The following is a 26,605-nucleotide window of genomic DNA, read 5'->3' on the forward strand; positions in this document are numbered from 1 at the left end:
TAATGCATGATGGGAGTTTATTAAATGTATTATAACTTGTGTGAAACATGCTTTTATAAACACATTTACAGCAATGTTATGGAATGTCAAACTTCTCAATGTTTTTCTTCAGTGATGGATATGTTGCAGCTTCACATCCTCAGAGATTATCCAGCTGTGGCCGAATAATACGACGGACTTTGATTCTCTTGGGATCCCACACGCAGTCCTCTTCCAGGCCACTCTTGGTCATACCACACTCTGGAGGACACCAGGCTGTGTCATATCCATAATTATGCCAGGTCTTCTGCTTGGGATGACCTTGGTAGTCGATCTTTATCACCTTGCCAACATTTACGGTCACCTTCAGGACAGCCCTATCACCCACAGGCAGATCCAGAGGATATCTGCTGGCCTTCCTCAGATCCCGGCTAAGGTAGACCCCACGCCCCAGCATACCTTCACTGGATGGCTTGAAGCCTTTTTCCTTAATGATGTCTGCAGCTTCTCTTGATGTGCCATGGTACATGGTGTAGTATTGGCCGTTACTTGGTGCCTTGAGGCTCTCCAGTTTAGGCTCTGCTGATGTGTCGAAATCATCTTCTGCCCACAATCTATTAGGCCGGGATGTTGGAGAAAATACTCCAAGCACTTTGACTCGATTGGCATCCCACACACAGTCCTCCTCCAGACCACTGGCCACCATGCCACACTTTGGAGGGCACCACGCCGTGTCATACCCATTGGCATGCCAGGTATACTGCAGGGGGTGGCCTTGGTAGTTGATTGCTATCACTTTCCCAACATCAACCTTCACCTTCAATACAACTCTGTCATTCTGAGACAGATGCACAGGGTACCTGCTGGCCTTCTGCAGATCCCGGGTAAGGTAGACCCCTGGCCCCAGCATGCCTTCACTGGATGGCCTGAAGCCTGTCTTCAGAATGCTGGTTGCACTCTTTCTTGATGTGCCGTGGTACATGGTGTAGATGCCTCCATTATCTGGTGTAGCACGGCCCTCCAGCCTTTTCAGGTGGCCCTCTGGAAAATCATCTTCTTCCCACATCCTTGAGATCCTAGGAATTTATCAGACAAAATATAGAGGCATGGGTTTTCATGTAACTACATTGCGCAAATACATTTTATTTATATTTATTCGATTTCTATTGATTATTCTAGTTGTCTCTTAAAGCAACACCAAAACATTTTTTGTACCAAAATAATGTTTCCTAAATCGTTTCAGTAGTTCATCAACTTTTAATAGGGTTAACGGCAACTTTTAATAGGGTCAACGGCTAACGCATTATGCAAGTTTGCCAGATTAGGTAGCGGATCTGTAGTTCGATGGAAACTACACATTTGACTTGCTTAAGTTGCTTCTGATGTCGCAAAACATCATACTTTCATAAAATTATGCAACATACTCTACCTTCTCTGTGGACATCGTTATTTGCAAAGCCGATGCTGGATAAACAAATAGCATGTGTGCGACAGAGAAACAGTGCTTTGGTGTCGCTTTACCATTTGTTCAACTTTTACATGGATGTTCAACTGGCTCATGATCATTTGTTCGAACTTTTGATTTAATGGTATGCTCCCTTAGATTGCTCTTCGACTGGACAAATGAATAGAATTGGGTATGGCTACGTCAGGCATGAAAAACAGTTTAATTTGCAGAAACTTACTTACAGCTACATTACCTTGTGTGTGACTATCTTTCTCTAGTTCCTCTTAGTATTTCAGCAAACTGTCCATGATACCCATGATTAAATTTCCCCTTACTCATTGGTAAACTGATGACTAAATTAATCCTATTATGATTATAGCATAATGAACTAAACATACAATGAAACTAAATATTTTGTAAATATGTTTTGACCAATATTTGTTCAATTAATCTGGCACACTTTAAAAGTACTGCAGTCTTCTGCAGTCTACATCATTTCAATTTCTTAGGTCTAAAATTTCTTGAGAATTTAAACAAAGATATATTCACCTTTGAAGTAAAGATCTTTGCTTTGACTGAGTAAAAAAATGATCCAAATGAATGTGTTCTTGTGAGGAAACTCTTTGAACTACATACAAACTTACAAAGGCCTTTTATTAGTTGTAGCAGGCAGACACAGTAGGAGTGTCTTCATGTGTCATTTTAAGTTTCATTTCATGGTGCAAATAAACTGTTACAGGGAGGGTTTTTAAGAGGATGATTGCCTGCAGGTGTCAACTGTGGTGTCAGTAAGACTTTTTATAACTTTAGTTGTTGTCAATGTACCAGATTTATAGATAAAATGGGTTAAAATCAGCTTGATTATTTGCATTCATTTTTATTTATTCAATTAATGAGTTTATGTTACTCTCAGTAAGTCCTAAATTGAACAGGCCTCATCAAGATGACTTAATGGTATGGGTTAGCTTGGTTTCAAAGTGCCAGGGACACTATTGATTTTCTGACAGTTCCTCACATTCCTAAATTAGGGTTTACTTCTTCTTATATGTTATCATCTGAGAATACCATCTGGAATATTTTCCATAGAGAGGGCTCCTGATTTGGTGACAGTTTTTATATTTTTTACCAATGCCCTTTTCTTGTTTTTACATTACCCATTGATCTGGAAAAAATGACATTATCTTTGGAAGAACAGTCAGAATTCCTCAAAGATTAGGTGCTGTTTTCTAAATCGAAACTAAACTTCCTGGTAAACAAAACTGTCTTAACTCTGGAACATATTGCTTGTTCTCATGCTCCAAAAAAACATTCCCTGAGAATTCCAAAGTTATTTTTCTCTTTCATTCTGACTCTCAGCTCCACTTTGAGCCAAGTTGTAGTGTAGATCATATGTTAAGGAAAGACACAAAGACCTGAGAGTCAACTGAACTAAATTGCACCTTTTACACACTACATGTTTTTAGACACTACACCTTTGTTTTTAGTTTGGGACACAACTACAGTCTATATTAGGACTTGAAATTAAGTTATACTTGGTAATTCACCTGAAAATGCAATTTATGCATAAAATAAACATTAATGTTTATTCCAAAAAAGGAGATAGCTGTATTACACAAAGAGAAGGTTACTTGTAAGCAGTGCAGCTGTAAACTTAGCTCTGACAAAATAGCAGAAGGCAATGACAATTCTACATCTCACTGAAACACACATTTTGGTGAGTAACTTTAATCAATGATGGTTACATTAATAGTCCTCTTCTTCAGAGGTGTCTTCCGGTCACTCTTGACACCAAAGCAGTTACATTTACATTTTCTTTTTTCACTATACGACCACTGGAGGGCACAGTTTGGAGGCCACACAGCTGTGCCCCTGTGATACTTATGCCCTTTTTTTAACCCTGTCTACCTTCACTTATACTTTGAGGACATATCTTTCACTTTCAGAGAGATCTAAAGGTATGTATGGGTAATATGTATTTACATGTATGTGGATGCTTATTTCAATACAAAGCAAAGAAGTGGAATTGTGGTGGTGCATGCTTTCCTGATGGTTTAGTCAGACATGATTCTATTCACAAAGGAAAGGTGTACTTAACCCTGTTTACCTAGTTTAACTGTAAGTCAAACTGTTGTAGTTACAATCTAATACAACCACAACTTGAGTTGCATTTAATTGACAATATATCAATGAAGGAGTAAATAGACACATATATAATTCAACCTTTATGTCTTATGAAGCCTTTTTCATTTCGTAATTATATTTTGGAAGAATTGCAATTCAGTGAACTCGCATCTCTCAGCGGTAGTAGCCTGTTGGTTCTCCATGGGGACACCTGAACCCGACCTTGCTTGAATGGCATCACCGGTTGGCCTTCTGCAGATCCCTGCTGAGGTAATGCTGGCAGCTTCTTCTCTTGATGTGCCATGACATGGTGTAGAGATTGTATTATCACCAGGTTTCTGTGGTATGATGATATTTTCCACATTGGGGCTTTCTGATTTTGATGGTCGATTGGTAGTCAAACTTTTTCACCTTGCCAACATTTACCGTCACCTTAAGGACAGTTCAAAGGTGCTCATGTACAAAATCGGCTAGGTGTACTGGGGCAGGATAAAGGTGTGCTCTATAGTGTGCTTTAGTTTCATTTCGGGTTCCAGGATCGTTTCCTTAGAAAATCTATAGAATGCTGATTATCAGGTTCTTGTGATTCACTTGAACATTTGCAACAGTTTTAAACAGTTTATAGTCCACCACTGTGTTTGACTGGTTATCATACAGCTACTGGTGTTTTTATACAACATGGACTGTGTGCAGGGGAGTGATTTCAGTGGATGTAAAATAGGTGAATGTAAAATAACTATAAGGGAATGTTCTGTGAATCCTACTTAAGTACAAGTGCTCAAAGCAGTTCAAGGGTTTGATGGATACATCTATTTCATCACATCTGGAATTATTAAGTAACATAAAGTGAAAACACTCAAGTAAAGTTTAAATACCTCAGCATTGCAGTGTTTGAATATACAGTATGATCTTATGTTCCTGAGTCATGTTTTAGTTTCATTTCAGGGTCCAGGTCAGGACCATTTCCTTGAATATGATAATATGCTGATTATCTGGTTTTTGATGTCTACCTGAACACAGATCAAATGTTCTTGTCAGTATCGTCATCATGTACAGTATAGCCATAATGTTCACACCCCAGTTGTGATTACAATGAGTTTAACAATCATTTTAATGGTTAAATAAATACTTTTATTTAAAACAAAGCAGCAATATTCAGATCCTGTCTGGGTCTCTCAGGTTAGATGTTCTGGCTTTCATTTTTAATCTATCTAATGTATATTGCTGATCTTGATGATGTACAAAAAGCCAGTCATTTCCCTGCATGTTTTCTGATGTTAAAGGTTATCATGTGTTTTATTTGTCTGAAACATTTTGATGCACGAATGCTGTGTGATTTTTCCTTTACATAGGTGTCACACATTTCAAACAAATAAACTCCACAATATCCAGCACTAAACTTGTGTGCCATCAGTGAGGGGCCTTTAATGGGCTACTACTTGTATGTGTGTTTCCATCGGTGGTGATAGCCTGTTGAAGCTTCACATAAGTTCGTCCAGCAGTGGCAGAAACACTAACTAATTCTTCTGAGCGTCTACATGCAATTTCCTTCCATACTGCTCTTGACTGTACCATACCAGGGTTTATCGTAGCTGTATCATATCAGGAAATCATTGCTGGTATTTTTTACCTAATCAGAGCTCTTCTCAGATCGACACTTCTGTATTGTAATTTATAAAGTTCACTTATCATAATTGGTTTTAATTGTATCTCTAGTTTATTTCCTAAGTATTTATAAACTGCCTTCTACTCTGACCTGCAATGTGTCATTAGTGTTTCACTGGCTCATAAAGTAGTACTATGACCTAAATAAAGCCTTAAGAATGCAGCTATCAGTGCTGGCACAGGATTGTAGAAGTTACTGAAGATGCATTTGACTGTTATAGTATATTTATTCTGTAGAAATGAAACAAATGTATTGTGTTTCAATATTTTTTATATATATTTAGCAATTCGGTAAAAAAAAATCCAGATAATTCAGGAAGGAAATGTATTACATGTTTATTATGTGTATAACATGCTTTTCAAAACATATTTACACCTTTGTTATGGAATATCAAACTTCTCTGACAACTGTTCCAAGAGACATACAGTGGCTTGTAAATGGCTCTCACACTGGCCCCTGGTGTGGAAGAAATGGTTGAAGGAGAAATTTTGGATTACTAACATTTTTATGAAATAGAAGTGATTATTAATAATTTTATATGTATTAGAAGTGAATACTAATTTACATTTATTACATAGAAGTGATTAATATTTCATTTTCTTATATTCTTTGTATGCTTTCTATACATTCAATACTGTGCATCAATTTTGCTTTGTCTGTCATTTGCTCTCTCCATGTCATGATTTTCTAATATTTTCCCTTTGTCACGAGTTAAGGGTATTCTGCCTTAGGCAGTAATATTAGGAATATCCCGACAGGAACTAGACTATGGCAAGAGAATGCTGAAGGATGTATATGTATTGTATTGACCAATTATCTACTTACTTGGAGTAGCCACATGACTTGCGTATGGTGCATGGATCACATGCTATGTCCAAGAAGTGTATATGTATTGTTGTATTTCTGCATGTATGAGGATTTTTGGAAAAGACCATTGTACTCATGTGATTTGTATTACCAATGTAATTAACATGTATAAGATGGGGCTTCGCCCTAGAGAACTTTGGGTAGTGTTACTGGAACATGCTGTTGCTAGTGACCTGCTCCTGGTATCATGAATAAACCTGCAGTGGTTCCTCACGCCTGAGTGTTGCCTGGATATTTTTGACCACATGGTATTACGTTTGTAAGAACGGTCAGAATTTCTTCACACTGACTTTTCTGGTCACTTCACAATTTTTGTTTGGACACCCATGCTACATCCTGTAATTCTTACATAATCTTGGTCAGACAGTCACTAAAAGACTAAAGATGTTAGTTCAAAGCCCCTCCAAAATATTTCACTAGCAAGCAGGAGTGACGCTCACATTTTTGGGCCTAAGAAAGAATATAATATTGCACAAATCCCCACAAACACAAACACTACTGCTGTAAGCACAGCCACAAATCCAAAGTGTGAGGGTTTGTCACAGTTTTGCTAAAGAATGAAATTCATACAATTTGCAACTTGCAATCACACCTGAGAGAGGCTAAAAGATTATGCCAAGGGCTATTTTCTGTGTGAATTGTGTGAAGGAAATATTTGTGCACATGTCGCTATTAAGAATGACGCCTCAGTCCACTCCTTTAAATCTATATGTGAAGTTATTTAGTCATCACTCTGATGGCATGTGCACTGCCGTATGCCTTGAACTACAGTAACTAGTTTAGAAAGTAGACCAAACCATTCAGTCACTCATGTAGCACCATTCAGGTAAAATCACTGCATCATTTTGTCAGCCAGTCAGTGAGTGTAAAGGCTAATCAGTTTTGATTTTTATTTTTATAATACCTGATAGGGACCAAAAGGTTAGGTGCTGCTTTCAGTGTGTGTGTGTGTGTGTGTGTGTGCGTTTGTGTGTGTGTGTGTACAGTATATAATAATATTTTACTTCACCGTATCTAAACTTTCATTTAGTGGAAATGGAGACACTTCAGTAGATTGTAATTTGTAAAGGTCATAATTCAGCTTAATTATTAATTTTTCCTCACTAGTTGGTTTAAACTGACTTCTGCTCTGACCTGCAATATGTGCTATTAGTCTTTCATTTGCTCAAAAAGTATTGTTGACATTATGATGGTCCTTACTGACTCACTGTCTTACACCATAAAGCCTTATGAATAACCATCAGTCCAGGCACAGGACTGTAGAAGTTAAAATGTATTGGATGCGTATATTACAGTATACAGTATAGGATGTACTGTAGAGAAATAAAATAAAAGGATCACATTCTAATAGCTTTATGTATATTAAATGGAGCAATTCGGTAACAAACAAAACAAACTTTACCAGGTAATGCAGGATGAGAATTTATTACATGTATAACTTATGTGAAACACATTTACAGCAATGTTATGGAATGTCAAACTTCTCAATGTTTTTCTTCAGTGATGGAATCATGTTGCAGCTTCACATCCTCAAAGATTATCCGGCTGTGGCTGAATAATACGACGGACTTTGATTCTCTTGGGATCCCACACGCAGTCCTCTTCCAGACCACTGCGGACCATACCACATTCTGGAGGACACCAGGCTGTGTCATATCCATAATTATGCCAGTTCTTCTGCATGGGATGTTTTTGGCGGTCGATCCTTTTCACCTTGCCAACATTTACTGTCACCTTCAGGACAGCCCTATCACCCACAGGCAGATCCAGAGGATATCTGCTGGCCTTCCTCAGATCCCGGCTAAGGTAGACCCCACACCCCAGCATACCTTCACTGGATGGCTTGAAGCCTTTTTCCTTAATGATGTGTGCAATTTCTCTTCATGTGCCGTGGTACATGGTGTAGTATTGGCCGTCACTTGGTGCCTTGAGGCTCTCCAGTTTAGGCTCTGCTGATGTATCGAAATCATCTTCTGCCCACAATCTATTAGGCCGGGATGTTGGAGAAAATACTCCAAGCACTTTGACTCGATTGGCATCCCACACGCAGTCCTCCTCCAGACCACTGCGCACCATGCCACAGTTTGGAGGGCACCACGCCGTGTCATACCCATTGGCATGCCAGGTCTTCTGCAGGGGATGGCCTTGATAGTTGATTGCTATCACTTTCCCAACATCAACCTTCACCCTCAATACAACTCTTTCATTCTCATGCAGATCCAAAGGATACCTGCTGGCCTTCTGCAGATCCCGGGTAAGGTAGACCCCTGGCCCCAGCATGCCATCACTGGAAGGCCTGAAGCCTGTCTTCAGAATGCTGGTTGCACTCTTTCTTGATGTGCCGTGGTACATGATGTAGACACCTTCATTATCTGGTGTAGTATTGCACTCCAGCCTGTGCAGGGGGCCCTTAGGAAAATCATCTTCTTCCCACATCCTAGAGATCCTAGGAATTAATCAGACAAACTACTGTATAAAGGCATGGGTTTTCATGCAACTACATTGCGCAAATTACATAACTTTTATTTGTTCAATTTCTATTGATTATTATGACCGCCGCGCAGCGAAGCGGCGGTCATATAGGTTTAGTCAGATTTTTTTTTTTTTTTTTTTTTTTTTTTTTTCCGTCAATGGGTCCCGGGACACTGAAAGACCGGGGTACACGAAACTTGGTGGGCATGTAACCCCACATGGATAGCATGGAACCATCGTTTTTCGTTTTGATCTGTAGCCCCCCCGCTGGACTGGACCCCCCGAAAGGAGGGTAGGGCAGACACAGTTTTCTGTGAATATCTCGAAAACCGTAGGGTTTAGGAGGACCATTTTTTTTTTGTATGTTGATCTCAAGGGGCCATGTCAACCCATTCCATAACCACTCATTTCATGTATAGCGCCACCTAGTTAAACACAAAAAAGTAAAAATGAGGTGTTGTAATTGAAGGTATCTGTGACCTAACATAGTCAAAACTGCACGAAATTGGAAGTGTAGGATCATTATGACACCCTCTGTATGCACGCCAAGTTTCGTGGAATTCCGTTCATGGGGGGCCACACAATAAATTAATTTATGTTACTATACACCAACTGGCCTGTAGGTGGCCGGAGACAGTTTTCTGTGAATATCTCGAGAACCGGAGGTCCACCTTTTTTATGTATGTTGGTCTTAAGGGGGCATGTCAACCCATCCCATTACCACTTATTTCATGTATAGCGCCACCTAGTTAAAAATTAAAAAGCAAAAAATTAGGTGTTTTCATCTCAATATCTCTGGCTGACAAGGTCAAAACTGCACGAAATTAAAAGTGTAGGATCATTATGACACCCTCTGAATGCATGCCAAGTTTTGTGTACTTTCGTTCATGGGGGGCCTTACAATAAAATAATTTATGTGTACATTTAGTGACGTACACCAACAAGGATTCCCGGGACACTGAAAGACCGGGGTACACAAAACTTGGTGGGCATGTACCCCCACATGGATAGCATGGAACCGTCATTTTTCGTTTTCATCTGCAGCCCCCCCGCTGGACTGGCCCCCCCGAAAGGAGGGTAGGGCAGACACAGTTTTCTGTGAATATCTCGAAAACCGTAGGGTTTAGGAGGACCATTTTTTTTTTGTATGTTGATCTCAAGGGGCCATGTCAACCCATTCCATAACCACTCATTTCATGTATAGCGCCACCTAGTTAAACACAAAAAAGTAAAAATGAGGTGTTGTAATTGAAGGTATCTGTGACCTAACATAGTCAAAACTGCACGAAATTGGAAGTGTAGGATCATTATGACACCCTCTGTATGCACGCCAAGTTTCGTGGAATTCCGTTCATGGGGGGCCACACAATAAATTAATTTATGTTACTATACACCAACTGGCCTGTAGGTGGCCGGAGACAGTTTTCTGTGAATATCTCGAGAACCGGAGGTCCACCTTTTTTATGTATGTTGGTCTTAAGGGGGCATGTCAACCCATCCCATTACCACTTATTTCATGTATAGCGCCACCTAGTTAAAAATTAAAAAGCAAAAAATTAGGTGTTTTCATCTCAATATCTCTGGCTGACAAGGTCAAAACTGCACGAAATTAAAAGTGTAGGATCATTATGACACCCTCTGAATGCATGCCAAGTTTTGTGTACTTTCGTTCATGGGGGGCCTTACAATAAAATAATTTATGTGTACATTTAGTGACGTACACCAACAAGGATTCCCGGGACACTGAAAGACCGGGGTACACAAAACTTGGTGGGCATGTACCCCCACATGGATAGCATGGAACCGTCATTTTTCGTTTTCATCTGCAGCCCCCCCGCTGGACTGGCCCCCCCGAAAGGAGGGTAGGGCAGACACAGTTTTCTGTGAATATCTCGAAAACCGTAGGGTTTAGGAGGACCATTTTTTTTTTGTATGTTGATCTCAAGGGGCCATGTCAACCCATTCCATAACCACTCATTTCATGTATAGCGCCACCTAGTTAAACACAAAAAAGTAAAAATGAGGTGTTGTAATTGAAGGTATCTGTGACCTAACATAGTCAAAACTGCACGAAATTGGAAGTGTAGGATCATTATGACACCCTCTGTATGCACGCCAAGTTTCGTGGAATTCCGTTCATGGGGGGCCACACAATAAATTAATTTATGTTACTATACACCAACTGGCCTGTAGGTGGCCGGAGACAGTTTTCTGTGAATATCTCGAGAACCGGAGGTCCACCTTTTTTATGTATGTTGGTCTTAAGGGGGCATGTCAACCCATCCCATTACCACTTATTTCATGTATAGCGCCACCTAGTTAAAAATTAAAAAGCAAAAAATTAGGTGTTTTCATCTCAATATCTCTGGCTGACAAGGTCAAAACTGCACGAAATTAAAAGTGTAGGATCATTATGACACCCTCTGAATGCATGCCAAGTTTTGTGTACTTTCGTTCATGGGGGGCCTTACAATAAAATAATTTATGTGTACATTTAGTGACGTACACCAACAAGGATTCCCGGGACACTGAAAGACCGGGGTACACAAAACTTGGTGGGCATGTACCCCCACATGGATAGCATGGAACCGTCATTTTTCGTTTTCATCTGCAGCCCCCCCGCTGGACTGGCCCCCCCGAAAGGAGGGTAGGGCAGACACAGTTCTCTGTGAATCTTTTATGGTATGTTGGTCTCAAGGGCCCACATTAACCTGGCTCATAATCACTCATTTGTGATTTGCCCCCCCCCGGTAAAAAATGAAAATCAGTAGGATTAAAAGAAAGCCAAAATAAATATTCATCATCATCATCATGGCTGCATTTTCAGTATTGGCGAGAAGTAGTCGTTTGTCCACTAGATGGCGCATCGTTGCAGTGAGACGTAATTTTGTTGGAAGTTAAAAGTGGGTTGGAAAAAACAATGGACGCTTCATACAAGGACTGTAATTTACCTCAGCGAACATATAATAAGGATAGGACGATGTTCACATGAAGTGTAATTCCCATTTCTTCTTGAAGCCGAAATAAATCTGAGGATGTTTATCGGACATGCTTGGTTTTTACTGCAGGTACGTTAATCTTGTAATATCAATAAGGACCTAGGTAATGTTACCGTTAGCGTTGGTTGAGTGATGGAGGCATTTGATTTATTGCATTTGTAGAAAACTATAAATGCGGTTATACCAAGCAAATGTATAGCAGCACTGTTTGTATCTTTCGACTGTCATTTATTGCACGTGCTACAAAATCATTCTGTGCAATGGAAGATTTACCAACGTTACACCGGTCTGATACAGTTTTGCCTATACAGTACATGCGTGAGACTGAGACGCCTGTTTATTTTGTTTTAAGTGCGTGCAGGGTAGGGGAATCGATGTGCTTTGATTACAGCTTGGTAGTTGTAGTCTGTGAAATTAAAAAGCACGTGTGTGTGAAGTATCCAAACAATGACACCTTCATTTCATTATGGCTGCTTAGCAAAACATCTTAAGCTACTGTGTAGTGGGTCCCATTTAGAAGTGGCTACTTCATTCGCGCTTTCCTTGACTCATGGAGCTGCGTGAATGTTATTACAACTTTTCGACACGATATGACAGTTTAAGTCCGCTTGATACTGTAAGGCGTAAGCCATTGGTTTCCAAAGGAGATTTTATTTGTGTCGCCAGCATAGCCTATTGACAATTTATGTTGTAAATAGGCCTACCTTATAATCATACCTGTAGCTTAGGGAAGCTAACAGCTTTCTATTAGGATCTAGTTTGTTAGTTACCGTTTTGTCATAACTCCCTGATGCATTTTTGCATTTAGAATAGCCAGAGCGTGTATATCTCAATCGGAAAATTAAACAATATCGGGTGCCTATGGACTAGGCTGGGTGAACCCAGCCTGATCTGCCCGCTATTTATTTTTTGATTTCTTAAAAGATTGAGCTTGGTCTGATGAAAGCCAGACTAGACATGGACCTCAGTTAAACAATGCAAGGGAACATGAATCAGCCTATATTTGCACTAACAATAACGGACAAAAGCTCTTCAACTTTGGCCCGTTAAAATGTGTATGAACAGTTTAGCGACGCATTTCATCAAGGCCCATTTGGACATGTCAGTTATTTGCACCACTGGTTAGATGTAAAACAGCATTTCGTTTCAGACTAGGCTACTGTTACTTAATTTGTGCATTAACAATAACGTTTCAGACTACTGTTACTTAATTTGTGCATTGACAATAAAGTATTACATGAACTAAAGATGACTAAAATCTTATGTAGAAGAAGAAACATTCACAAAAAATCCATCCATCCAAAAATGACCTTTGTTTTTGATAGCTGTTGAAAACGGCATGGAACTGACAGAGATGTTTTTGTTTAAAAATACATAAAAAATAAATAAATAAATAAATAAATAAATAACATTATGCTGATACCTTTTGCTTTTCCCAAATACAATGTAGCCTACAGGTGTAAGTGACCTTTCATCAATCCAGTTGCAATGGATGAACTGTGATGAACTGCCCTACTTGTGATTGTTTAGAGATTTTAAAGGTTTTATAACAATTCTACATCTTCTTTGGCTATTCTACAATCTATTCACCTTTTCAGCACCAGTAGGGTACTTTCTGTGCAGCCGCACACACACACTCAGGCATGCCAAACAAGCATACACAAAAGTTTCAAGAGTGGGGGATGGAGTAAAATATGGAGACAAATTGAAGTGTGATTTATTTTCGCGGAACGGATGTACAGGAATGAGCGGCGGTCATATTTTGTACCGCTATGCGGTACATCTAGTTCTATTAGTAGCTGTCTCTTCACATTTGTTCAACTTTCACATAGATGTTCAACTGGCTCGTGATCATTAGAAATTTCCTTTCAGCCCTCATTGTTTTCATTTTTGTGACGACTCACTGGCACACCATTAGTACTTTATACATACATACATACATGCTAATGAACACAGTGCAACCTGTCCTCTACCAACGTTTAGGTGAATGAATGCTTACCTCTTATGCTGTGTTGAAGTCTACTTTGTGGATGAATGAAACAGATCTTTACAAAAGGACAGATGTGATTATTGTACAGTTCAAACGTTCTTATATACAAAATCGGCTGGGTGTACTGGGGCAGGATAAAGGTGTGTCCTATGGTTTGCTTAAATTTCATTTCAGGTTCCAGGATCGTTTCCTTAGAAAATCTATAGAATGCTGATTATCAGGTTCTTGTGATTCACTTGAACATTTGCAACAGTTTTAAACAGTTTATAGTCCACCACTGTGTTTGACTGGTTATCATACAGCTACTGGTGTTTTTATACAACATGGACTGTGTGCAGGGGAGTGATTTCAGTGGATGTAAAATAGGTGAATGTAAAATAACTATAAGGGAATGTTCTGTGAATCCTACTTAAGTACAAGTGCTCATAGCAGTTAAAGGGTTTGATGGATACATCTATTTCATCACATCTGGAATTATTAAGTAACATAAAGTGAAAACACTCAAGTAAAGTTTAAATACCTCAGCATTACAGTGTTTGAATATACAGTATGCTCTTATGTTCCTGAGTCATGTTTTAGTTTCATTTCAGGGTCCAGGTCAGGACCATTTCCTTGAATATGATAACATGCTGATTGTCTGGTTTTTGATGTCTACCTGAACACAGATCAAATGTTCTTGTCAGTATCGTCATCATGTACAGTATAGCCATAATGTTCACACCCCAGTTGTGATTACAATGAGTTTAACAATCATTTTAATGGTTAAATAAATACTTTTATTTAAAACAAAGCGGCAATATTCAGATCCTGTCTGGGTCTCTCTGTGTTAGATGTACTGGCTTTCATTTATATTTCTTTATTTTTAATCTATCTAATGTATATTGCTGATCTTGATGATGTACAAAAAGCCAGTCATTTCCCTGCATGTTTCCTGATGTTAAAGGTTATCATGTGTTTTATTTGTCTGAAACATTTTGATGCACGAAGGCTGTGTGATTTTTCCTTTACATAGGTGTCACACATTTCAAACAAATAAACTCCACGATATCCAGCACTAAACTTGTGTGCCATCAGTGAGGGGCCTTTAATGGGCTACTACTTGTATATGTGTTTCCATCAGTGGTGAGAGCCTGTTGAAGCTTCACATAAGTTCGTCCAGCAGTGGCAGAAACACTAACTAATTCTTCTGAGCGTCTACATGCAATTTCCTTCCATACTGCTCTTGACTGTACCATACCAGGGTTTATCGTAGCTGTATCATATCAGGAAATCATTGCTGGTATTTTTTACCTAATCAAATGATCAGAGCTCTTCTCAGATCGACACTTCTGTATTGTAATTTATAAAGTTCACTTATCATAATTGGTTTTAATTGTATCTCTAGTTTATTTCCTCAGTATTTATAAACTGCCTTCTACTCTGACCTGCAATGTGTCATTAGTGTTTCACTGGCTCATAAAGTAGTACTATGACCTAAATAAAGCCTTAAGAATGCAGCTATCAGTGCTGGCACAGGATTGTAGAAGTTACTGAAGATGCATTTGACTGTTATAGTATATTTATTCTGTAGAAATTAAACAAATGTATTGTGTTTCAATATGTTTTATATATATTGAGCAATTCGGTAAAAAAAATCCAGATAATTCAGGATGAAAATGTATTACATGTTTATTATGTGTATAACATGCTTTTCAAAACATAGTAGACTTTGACACAGCATAAGAGGTAAGCATTCATTCACCTTAGCGTTGTTAGAGGACAGGTTGCACTGTATTTATTAGATGTATGTATGTACAGTATGTATGTATGTATAGTCTGTGTTGCGTCTCTCTCTCTTCTACAGGTGAGCTGGGCACAGGTGTTTAGAGTCGCGCTAATCACTTCCTGGTCTGGGCCTTAAAACACGCTTTAGTTGTGACAGGGTGGTCCACCACTGCCGCTCCGTCTCTCCCACACCGTTTTGGATTTTGCTTATTCATTGCACCGCATTCTACTGATTGCTAACACTTTTATTTTCCAAATCCAACACCACTTCTGACTTTAGTTAACTAACTCTGTTAAATTCTATTCATTTAATAAATGTAATATATATATGACCTTTACAAATTACAATTTACTAAAGTGTCTCCATTTCCACTAAATGAAAGTTTAGATACGGTGAAGTAAAATATTATTATATACTGTACACACACACATGCACACACACACACACACACACACACACACACTGAAAGCAGCACCTAACCTTTTGGTCCCTATCAGGTATTATAAAAATAAAAATCAAAACTGATTAGCCTTTACACTCACTGACTGGCTGACAAAATGATGCAGTGATTTTACCTGAATGGTGCTACATGAGTGACTGAATGGTTTGGTCTACTTTCTAAACTAGTTACTGTAGTTCAAGGCATACGGCAGTGCACATGCCATCAGAGTGATGACTAAATAACTTCACATATAGATTTAAAGGAGTGGACTGAGGCGTCATTCTTAATAGCGACATGTGCACAAATATTTCCTTCACACAATTCACACAGAAAATAGCCCTTGGCATAATCTTTTAGCCTCTCTCAGGTGTGATTGCAAGTTGCAAATGTTATTAATTTCACTATTTAGCAAAACTGTGACAAACCCTCACACTTTAGATTTGTGGCTGTGCTTACAGCAGTAGGACTCATGGGCGGACTGGCCATCTGGCATACCGGGCATTTTCCCGGTGGGCTGACACACCTTTGGGGCCGATAGAATAGGCTATAGGCCTATATATTATTTTGGCCAACGATCGGCCCAAAGTAAGGACAATCAGCGGCCCATTGGTTACATTTCCATATTGACACTGGACTGATCCAATAACAGCTCATGTCAGGCCCCACCCCTCCCATTTTGGCTCAGAGCCAGGATTCTGTGAGCGCATCAAGTTAATCGAAGTTGCCTACACAAAATTGCGGCGGGTGCCGGTAGTGACAATTGTGCAAAATTAACACCAATGTAGAAGCTTCAAAAATACAATTTTGCAAGTAGGCTAGCAGCATATGTCAGCAACATGTTGAAGTTTGTTGAGTTTGAACGAGGATGTAAGCAGAGCAGAGGGACAGTGAGCAGGTGGTGGAGAGTGCGAGCAGGTAGGCTATGTGTGACATGCTGACGATAATGATTATGATGACTTATTCATTGATAATGTAATGATATGGTAGCCTAATGATAACATAGTAAGGACGTGCTGTGATTATAATAACAAATAGTGCAACTTAAATTTTCTAAATTAATGATTTGCAAACCCGGACAGCAAAAGAGTGTCAAATCAACGTTAGGCCTATTGGTCAGATTGATCAGTGTCCGTCAGACGCCCAAAATTCAACATTGATGGCTTGAGTGGTGGTTGGTCGCTCAAAGTAGAGAAGGTTTCTATCTGAGAAGGGTCATCATGGTGAAGATGGGCTAAAAGACTGTAGGCCTACACTGACGGAAATGTTGGCTACAAAACGTCAAGTCATGCACAAGTCAACTAAGCTATACTGTATATAGGCTATACGATAGGCTACTGGAAGACACTTTAAATAATTAGTTCATAGCTATACTGTTCCGAAATGTACCAGCAATGTAGGTAGTATAGCCTACAGGAATAATATATTTCTAGCAACAGCCCTGTTTATTTCGTGTTGTTTCAGTTGTCCTGCAGTGATAACTGGTATAAATTACATTAATGTCTACGACAATCTGGGTAATTTAACTCTTTATACATTTTTGGTGCTGCTGTCAATTGAGCATTGTATAGTTTAAATGTAGCCTATTGAATAATTTGAAATGATTCTCTGATTCAAGCAGAAACTCTTCTTTAATAATTGCTTGTATAGCCTAGGCCTACTTGAATATGGAGATCATGTGCTCCATGCCTACCTCTGATCAGTCAGAGTGATAACCAATGAGGCCTACATCACTTTCAGTGCTTCATGACAGTTGAAAATATATGCATATTTAAGGGTAATGCAAAGATTTTGTATTTAGGTGTGCCAGACCGATTTGAGGGCCGTTTGGGCCAAATATGCCAGGGCCGATTTTTGGTCCCAGTCCGCCCCTGGTAGGAGTGTTTGGGTTTGGGGGGATTTGTGCAATATTATATTCTTTCTTAGGCCCAAAAATTTGAGCGTCACTCCTGCTTGCTATAGTGAAATATTTTGGAGGGGCTTTGAACTAACATCTTTGGTCTTTTAGTGACTGTCTGACCAAGATTATGTAAGAATTACAGGATGTAGCAGGGGTGTCCAAACAAAAATTGTGAAGTGACCAGAAAAGTCAGTGTGAAGAAATTCTGACCGTTCTTACAAACGTAAAACCATTTCTTCCACACCAGGGGCCAGTGTGAGAGCCATTTACAAGCCACTGTAATTTACAGTATATGCATATGTTAAATGTCTCTTGGAACAGTTGTCAGAGAAGTTTGATATTCCATAATGTAGGTGTAATGAATGAAACAGATCTTTACATAAGAGACAGATGTGGTTATCATGCTTTGAATCGGCTGGGTGTTTTTGTGGCAGGTTATAGGTGTGTCCCTTGGTGTGCTGTGGTTTCATTTCAGGTTCCAGGATCATTTTCTTAGAAAGACAATGATAGGATGCTGATTATCAAATTCTTGTGATTCACTTGAACATTGACAACAGTTTATTTTATCTTTATTGTCTACCACTGTGTTAGACTTAGAACGCAATTTAGCTGGTTATCATACAGCTACTGGTGTATTTATACAACATGATCTGTGTGCAGGGGAGTGATATCAGTGAATGTGAAAAAGGAAAATGTAAAATAACTCTATAAGGAGGAAATGTTCAGTGAATCCTACTAGAGAACAGCTTAAAGGGGGAAATCTGTATTTGCTGGTGCTGTTAACAACTCTTTGACATCTATGTGACTGTTATGTGTTGCATTACACAAATTGTAATATTGAAAATACTTATGTAAATTTTAAATACCTCAACATTATGTGCTTGAATAAATGCACTTATTCCTTCTCCAACACTGATCATGTGGAGAAGGAGTACCGAGTTTGACCGGCTTCAGCGCCTGCAGTGGAAGTAGGGCAGGCTGCCAAATGTATCCAAAAGGGAAAAAAAAATAACTGATCATGCTCAGGAGTGTCTAGAAGTGTCTTCATGTGTCATTTCAGTTTTGTTTCAAAATAAACCAGTTATTTTTCTTACGCTAATTTGGGGAGGATGATTGGCTTCCTTTGTCCTATGTGTGTTTATGTGTTGAGGGTGTGGTTTCAGTAAGACTTTTTGAACAGACCTCATCAAGATGACAAGTGACTTAATGCTATGGGTTAGCTTGGTTTTGAAGTGTCAGGAACACTTTTGTGTTCTATTATGCTAGCGGTGTTTTGACATATTTGCTTGTCTGACAGTTCTTCACATTCCCAAACTACTGTAGTATTTACTCCTTATATCTGTGATCATCTGAGGCGATATTTTGCATGGAGAGGGAATATTTTTATTATTATAGTTGTATTAATCTCCTTTGCTTGTTTTTCCACTACCCCTTGATGCTGAAAAAGTCAGACTGCTGTAGTTACCCACTACACTATCTAATATAACCACAACTTGAGATGCATTTAATTGACAATATGTCAAACATGCAGGAGCAAACAGATTTAACCTTTGTGTCTTACGAAGCCTTTTTCATGAAGTAATGCATAACTTGTTGACAGCAACTTTTCAAATTGAAAAATCGCCTTTGATAAATTGATAAACCAGAACGAGGCTACACAGTACACAAATCAAAGGATTTTTGTGTTCCATGGATTCGCCAGTAGGTGGCAAAAACGCATTAATGATATAGTCAGTGTACCCATACCCCTTAGCCTCCTTTTGGTTTACACAATGGCCGCCGCATGAATAAGGCTAATACCTGTCTATGGCTAATACCAATAGACTATACATGCATGAAAGGCTCTCTGTGCGCTGGTTTGTTCCCGGTGGAGCCAGGTGTGTTTGAACTGTCTACACGGACTCGGTTGGGTGCTGCACTACGGAATCAGCATGTTACAATGTAGAAGGATTTATGCAAATTAAACTTTTTATTAATGGGCAAACAAGATATTCAGTGTTGGAGTGAAGATGTAAGGAGCAGAATATAACAGAAGATGCCGTTACAGCACAGTTAACACTTCACCGGAAATACATGAGCGCATAGGAAAAGCCTTTCGTGCACCTAGTCTATTAATATTATTTTCTGACATAGGCTACTGTATGCCTTGAGCACAAATTACATTCACTGAATATGTGTATGTAAAGAAGTTTATTAAAAGTAATAACTTGCTTATTGTATATTGAAAGAATTGAAATTCATACAGAATTGTGTATAACAATGAACTCTCAGCGGTAGTAGCCTGAAGATGCCCCTCCACACATGGGGACACCTGATCCCAGCTTTGGGTGAATGGCATCCATAATGGTGATGCGACTGGGATCCCACACGCAGTCCTCCTCCAGACCACTCGGCACCATGCCACAGCCCGGAGGGCACCAGGCGGTATCGTACCCCTGGTTATGCCAGGTCTTCTGCAAGGGGTGTCCTTGGCGATCTATTCTTTTAACCCTGCCTACATTCACCCTTACTCTGAGGACGACTCTCTGTGACTCAGGCAGATCCAGAGGATACCGGCTGGCCTTCTGCAGATCCCTGCTGAGGTAGACTCCACGTCCCAGCATACCCCCACTGGACTGCCTGAAGCCTGTCTTCCTAATAGCAACTGCAGCCTTCCATGATGTGCCATGGTACATGGTGTAAACTTTATTATCACATGGTGCAACAAAACTGTCGAGGCGAGGCTGACCTGGTGGAAGAAAGTCATTTTCTGCCCACATCTTGACTCAAGCCCTATGGATAAAAAACAGAATTTATTTAGACAATTAAAGATATTGATGTAAAATTACAAAATTTGAGTCGAAATGAAATATGTTCATATAAACAAAACATTTAACAAGTTGTTAAAAAGGCCTTGACATGGAAATTGATTTATTACTTAATTTTTATCATTTAATTAATGTGCAACTTCGACATGGGTATAGATTTCATAATTTACGTGTATGGCTATGAGGATAAGAACGTTATATGATTTAATGTTAAGTTCCCTAGATTGCTCTTCGATTGGACAAATGTACACCATGAAAAACATAATCTACAGAAGGGAAGGTTACCTACGCCACCTATCTTTCTCTAGTTCCTCTTAGTATTTCAGCCAACTGCCCACGATATACCAATGAAAATATATTCTCTCATTGTAAACTATTGACTAAATTCATCCATTTTGAATATAGCATAATGAACTGAACATAACTGAAAGTGAAATTGTGTAAACATATTTTGACAAAACCCCTTTATATTTGTTCAATTGAAGTGGTAGATTATATATTTTTTCACTTTTAAAGGTGCTTCTGCTATCCATTATTATTTCACTATCATAGGGGTAAAATGTATTGAGAATATAAATAAAGACATATTCACCTCTGAAGTGGTCTAAAGATCTTTGCTTTGATTGAGTAAAAAATAGATCCAAATGTGTTCTTGTCAGCGCTTTTAACGATATGAAAACTTGCAGAGGCCTTTTATTGGTTGTAGGAGGCGTACAGTAGAAGTGTCTGTGTGTGTCGTTTTGGTTTCGTTTCATGGTGCAAATAAACCGGTTATTTTCCTTAAGCAAATTTGGGGAAGATGGTTGGCTTCCTGTGTAGGCAGTGTAGGAAACGTTTGTGTGCTTACGTGTTGAGGGTGTGGTGTAAGTAAGACTTTTTAGGAGAGGACCTTAGTTGTAATCCTATTGTATTTGTTTGAACAGATTTATAGATAAAATGGATAAAAAATCAGCTTCACATTTGCATTAATCTGAATCTATTCAATTAATGAGTTTATGTTACTCTCAGGCCTCATCAAGATGACTTAATGGTATGGGTTAGCTTGGTTTCAAAGTGCCATGGACACTGTTGGTGTGCTATTATGCTGGTGGTGTGCCTCATCCTAATACTACAGTTGTTTTAACATATTGCTTCTCTGACAGTTCTTCACACTCCCAAACTAGTGTTTAGTTCTTCTTATATCTGTTATCATCTGAAAATATTATCTGGAATATTTTCCATGGAGAGGGCTCCTGATTTGATGACAGTTTTTATACTTTTTTTACCAATGACCTTTTCTTGTTTTTACATTACCTCTTGATGTAGAAAAAAGGACATTATCTTTGGAAGAACTGTCAGAATTCCTCTAAGATTAGGTGCTGTTTTCTAAATCTTTCTAATCTTCTAAAAACTCTTAACTCTGGAACATATTGCTTGTTCTCATGCTCCACCCTTGACTTTAAAACATTCCCTGAGAATTCCAAAATTTCTTTAAAACATTCCCTCAGAATTAAGAAGTTTATTTTCTCTTTCATTCTTAATCTCGGCTCCACTTTGCCATGCCGAGTCATGTAGAACAGATGTTAAAGAAAGGCACAAAAACCTAAGTCAACTGAACTACACTGTACATAACCTTTGTTTTTAATCAAGGCCTTTTGGGAAACAATTACAGTCTATTAGGACCTACATTTAGGTTAGCTCTGACACAATAGCAGAAGGCAATGACAGTTCTAAATCCCACTGAAACTCACATTTTAGTGAGTAACATTAATCAATGATGGTGATTTTAAAAGTCCTACTCTTCTTCAGAGGTGTCTTCCTGGTCACTCTTGACACCAAAGCAGTTACTATACATTTACAGTTTTTCACTTACGACCAGGGGGCACAGTTCGGAGGCCACACAGCACTAATAGTAGGCCTATACCATTTCACCCTGCCTACCTTCACTTATACTTTGAGGATATCTTTCACTTTCAGAGAGACCTAAAGGTATGTATGTATGTATCTATACGTATGTAATGTATATGGATGCTTATTTCAATACAAAGCAAAGAATTGGAATTGTGGTGGTGCATGCTTTCCTGATGGTTTAGTCAGACATGATTCTATTCACAAAGGAAAGGTGTACTTAACCCTGTTTACCTAGTTTAACTGTAAGTCAAACTGTTGTAGTTACTATCAAATAGCTGAACATAAGCAAAACCAAGGACATTGTAACCTTCTCACCCAAACAGAGACAGTTGGCTGAGGCAGTCACCACTATCATCCAGCCAGGGATGGATTACTGCACAGGCCTACCGGGCCCAGGCCCAGGGGCCCAAGGGGTCAGGGGGCCCTGAAGCCCAAGCCTTTGCATGGAATCATTGCCTCAATATCAACAAATCAGGATGTTGGCTATGAATCTGATTGAATTTACTGTATTATTGGCCATCCCCAAAATGCACCAGAATACAGGAAATCACATCAAACAAATTACAAAAATTCTGGGGGACAACCCCCAAACCCCCCCTCCCACATATACAACAATAAGTGGGGGGCCCTTAATAAATCTGGGCCCAGGGGCCCGAAAGTTCATAATCCGCCCATGCATCCAGCAGGAACCAGTGGAGATAGTGGAGGTATACAAATACCTGGGAACAGCCTTCGACAACCTGCTAAGGTTTTCTTCTAACACAGAGGAAATCCTTAAAAAGTGCCATCAGAGACAGTACTCAGGAAGCTGAAGTCATTTGGGATTAAAAAAGACATTCTCACCACATTCTACTATGCTTTCATTGAAAATGTAATAACCTTCTCTTTCACTAGCTGGTTCCACTCCATCACCCTGCAAAACAGAAACCGCCTGCTGAATGTGGTTAAGGTCTGCTCAAAAATCATTGAGCAGCCCGTCCGAACTCTCACTGCCCTATGTGATCAACAGATTGTAGCACGCAGGATTATTCAGGACCCCTCTCACATCCTGTTTCCTGAGTTTGAGTGGCTCCCCTCAGGACGCAGACTCCACTGTCCGCTTTGCCGGACACAGAGGAGGAAGGCAACCTTCATCCCGAGGGCTGTCCAGCTTATGAATGATAACCGACTCACATGATTGTAATAGCCTCTATATGCACTTTTTTTTAATTGAAGCACTAAGGAAGTAACCTGACTCTCGCCAGATGAATTCCGTTCCGCCTAGCTCCACTCACATCCATCTGGGATCGCTTCCATTGAGAGTGATTTCGGCACCAGATTTTATGGTAGAGCCAATCAGGACGCAGGGCGGAAGTTTCATAGATGTGACGTATCCAAATCATATGCATGGATTTTTGATAAGGCCCAGCCTTCTGAAACACCTCTCCAATGGATCGAGATGGATGAGTGGAGCTAGGCGGAACGAAATTCATCTGGCGAGAGTCAGGTTACTAAGGAAGCACTTTAAGAACTTTTAACATTTGTATAACTACTACAGTACTTTGTGATGAATGATGATATGTGGTGTGTATTGTGTGATAGTCCAGCCTGTGAAATGTGTGTTGGTTGATCGTATAGTATGCGTGCTGGTTATGTTGTTGATTGTGTCCCTTGTCCCTTGAATATTGAATATTGAATAAGCTACTGTAATGCCTTTTAAATTGCCCCTTGAGGACAAGTGCTTTGCTTTGAATTGAATTGAATTGAATTGGTCCATATCATGTCTTAGAGTTGTCCCAGAGCTATTCATATCTCTTAATGAAGAGATATTCACCTTCTAAGGGGTCTATGAGGATCTTTGCTGTGGTTCAAATGGTCCCAAATGCAAAAATTCTCATCAGAGTGGACTCTCAACTGAATGAGAACAAGCAGATGGCTTTTATTGGTTGTAGCGGGCAGAAACACAAGGTGTGTCTCTATTAAACCTGGTCCAGTTTACGGCAATGGGGCAGTCGTGGGCCTACTGGCTAGGGCTTCGGGCTTTTCAGGGTCCAGGTCAGAACCATTTCTTTGAATATGATAACATGCTGATTATCTGTTTTTTTTATGTTTACCTGAACACAGATCAAATGTTCCGTCATCATATATAGCCATAATGTTCACACCCCAGCTGTGATTACAATAAGTTTAACAAGTCTTTTAGTGGTTAAATAAATACTTAATAATCAAAGCTGCAGTATTCAGATCCTGTCTGGGTCTCTCTGCGTTAGGTGTACAACAACCCAGGCTTTCATTTATCCTTCTTTATTAAGCTTATCCAGTAGTGGCAGAATAACACCAATGACTAATTCTTCTGAGCGTCTACATGCCATTTCCCTCCATACTGCTCTTGACAGTACCACACCAGGGTTTATCGTAGCTGTATCATATCAGGAAATTTAGAGCTCTTCTCAGATCAACATTTCTGTATTGTAATTTGTAAAGGTCACTGATCATAATTGGTTTTAATTGTATCACTAGTTTATTTCCTCAGTAGTTGGGATAAACTGCCTTCTGCTCTGACCTGCAATATGTGATATATATATATATATATATTATATGCCCTGTAAAAATGAAATAAATGGATTGTGTTTCAATGGAGCAATTCTGTATTGTATTACATGTTTATTATGTGTAAAAGTAAAAGTATAACATGCTTTTCAAAACATATTTACACCTCTGTTAAGTATGTTGCAGCTTCACATCACTACAACTAACTGTGGCATAGAGGTGAAGATATTCTAATGAAATAAATTTCTGATTGTGTGAGTTACGGTCTTACCTATAACCAAAACCATGTTGAGCTTCTGTGGCATAGAGGTGAAGATATTCTAATGAAATACATTAGGGAATAAGGAAATCTTTTAATAACAGATGAGCAAGTGGAAAATAAGTCACAAGAGGCCTTTAAAATATGCATAAATTACTGTGGCTTGTAAATGGTGCTCACACTGCCCCCTGGTGTATAAGAAATGGTATTACGTTTGTAAGAACGGTTAGATTTTTTTTGTTTTGTTTGGACACCCCTGCTACATACCTGTAATGCTTACATAATCTTGGTCAGACAGTCACTAAAAGACCAAAGATGTTAGTTCAAAGCCCCTCCAAAATATTTCAGTAGTAAGCAGGAGTGATGCTTACATTTTTGGGCCTAAGAAATAATATAATATTGCACAAATCTCCCCAAAGCCAAACGCTCCCACTGCTGTAAGCACAGCCACAAATCCAAAGTGTGAGGGCTTGTCACGGTTCTGCTAAATAGTGAAATTCATAAAAATACAACTTGCAATCACACCTGAGAGGGTCTGAAAGATTATGCCAAGGCCTATTTTCTGTGTGAATTGTGTGAAGGAAATATTTGTGCACATGTCGCTATTAAGAATGACGCCTCAGTCCACTCCTTTAAATCTATATGTGAAGTTATTTAGTCATCACTCTGATGGCATGTGCACTGCCGTATGCCTTGAACTACAGTAACTAGTTTAGAAAGTAGACCAAACCATTCAGTCACTCATGTAGCACCATTCAGGTAAAATCACTGCATCATTTTGTCAGCCAGTCAGTGAGTGTAAAGGCTAATCAGTTTTGATTTTTATAATACCTGATAGGGACCAAAAGGTTAGGTGCTGCTTTCAGTGTGTGTGTGTGGGTGTGTGTGTGTGTGTTTGTGTGTGTGTGTGTACAGTATATAATAATATTTTACTTCACCTTATCTAAACTTTCATTTAGTGGACATGGAGACACTTCAGTAGATTGTAATTTTTAAAGGTCATAATTCAGCTTAATTATTAATTTTTCCTCACTAGTTGGTTTAAACTGACTTCTGCTCTGACCTGCAATATGTGCTATTAATCTTTCATTGGCTCAAAAAGTATTGCTGTGGCCTAATGATGGTCCTTACTGATAGGCTCATTGCCCTACACCTTAAAGGGACACCAGGCAAGCCTGATGCTTTTTCTCTACGAAGCTCCCCCTAGCGTCTGTATGTGTCGATAAGTGTGCGAGCCCTCGCTCGGTCTGAAGCTCTTCTCCTTTTCTTTGCATCTTCTGTCAAGGGTTTTCGCTGCTTCTTCGCCGGCTCTGCCATTATACACACGTTTGCAACAATCGCTAGCGTTTCGTTAGCCTGCCTCTGTGCTGGGGATGCAGGATGTAAACTGATCCTGCTTCTCGCGATGTCTGAGACTTTGTGAGACTGAAGGTCGGATACACCGAACTTGCAAGCGGGATATTCTTCTTACAGGC

General features: G+C 39.3%; 1 protein-coding gene and 1 pseudogene across 1 annotated transcript in view; both read right to left on the bottom strand.

Moving 5' to 3' along the window:
- The window catches only part of LOC121684577, a 27,585-nt pseudogene continuing 980 nt past the window's right edge, over nt 1-26,605 (bottom strand).
- LOC121683249 overlaps nt 19,817-26,605 on the bottom strand; it is a 12,353-nt gene continuing 5,564 nt past the window's right edge. The window contains exon 3 of the mRNA XM_042062793.1: nt 19,817-20,354. Within this exon, the coding sequence (XP_041918727.1) occupies nt 19,913-20,354 (442 nt within the window). The 3' untranslated portion in view covers nt 19,817-19,912. The remainder of the gene's footprint in view (nt 20,355-26,605) is intronic.

Source organism: Alosa sapidissima, chromosome 15 (assembly GCF_018492685.1).
Source record: "Alosa sapidissima isolate fAloSap1 chromosome 15, fAloSap1.pri, whole genome shotgun sequence".
Classification (NCBI taxonomy): Eukaryota; Metazoa; Chordata; class Actinopteri; order Clupeiformes; family Clupeidae; genus Alosa; species Alosa sapidissima.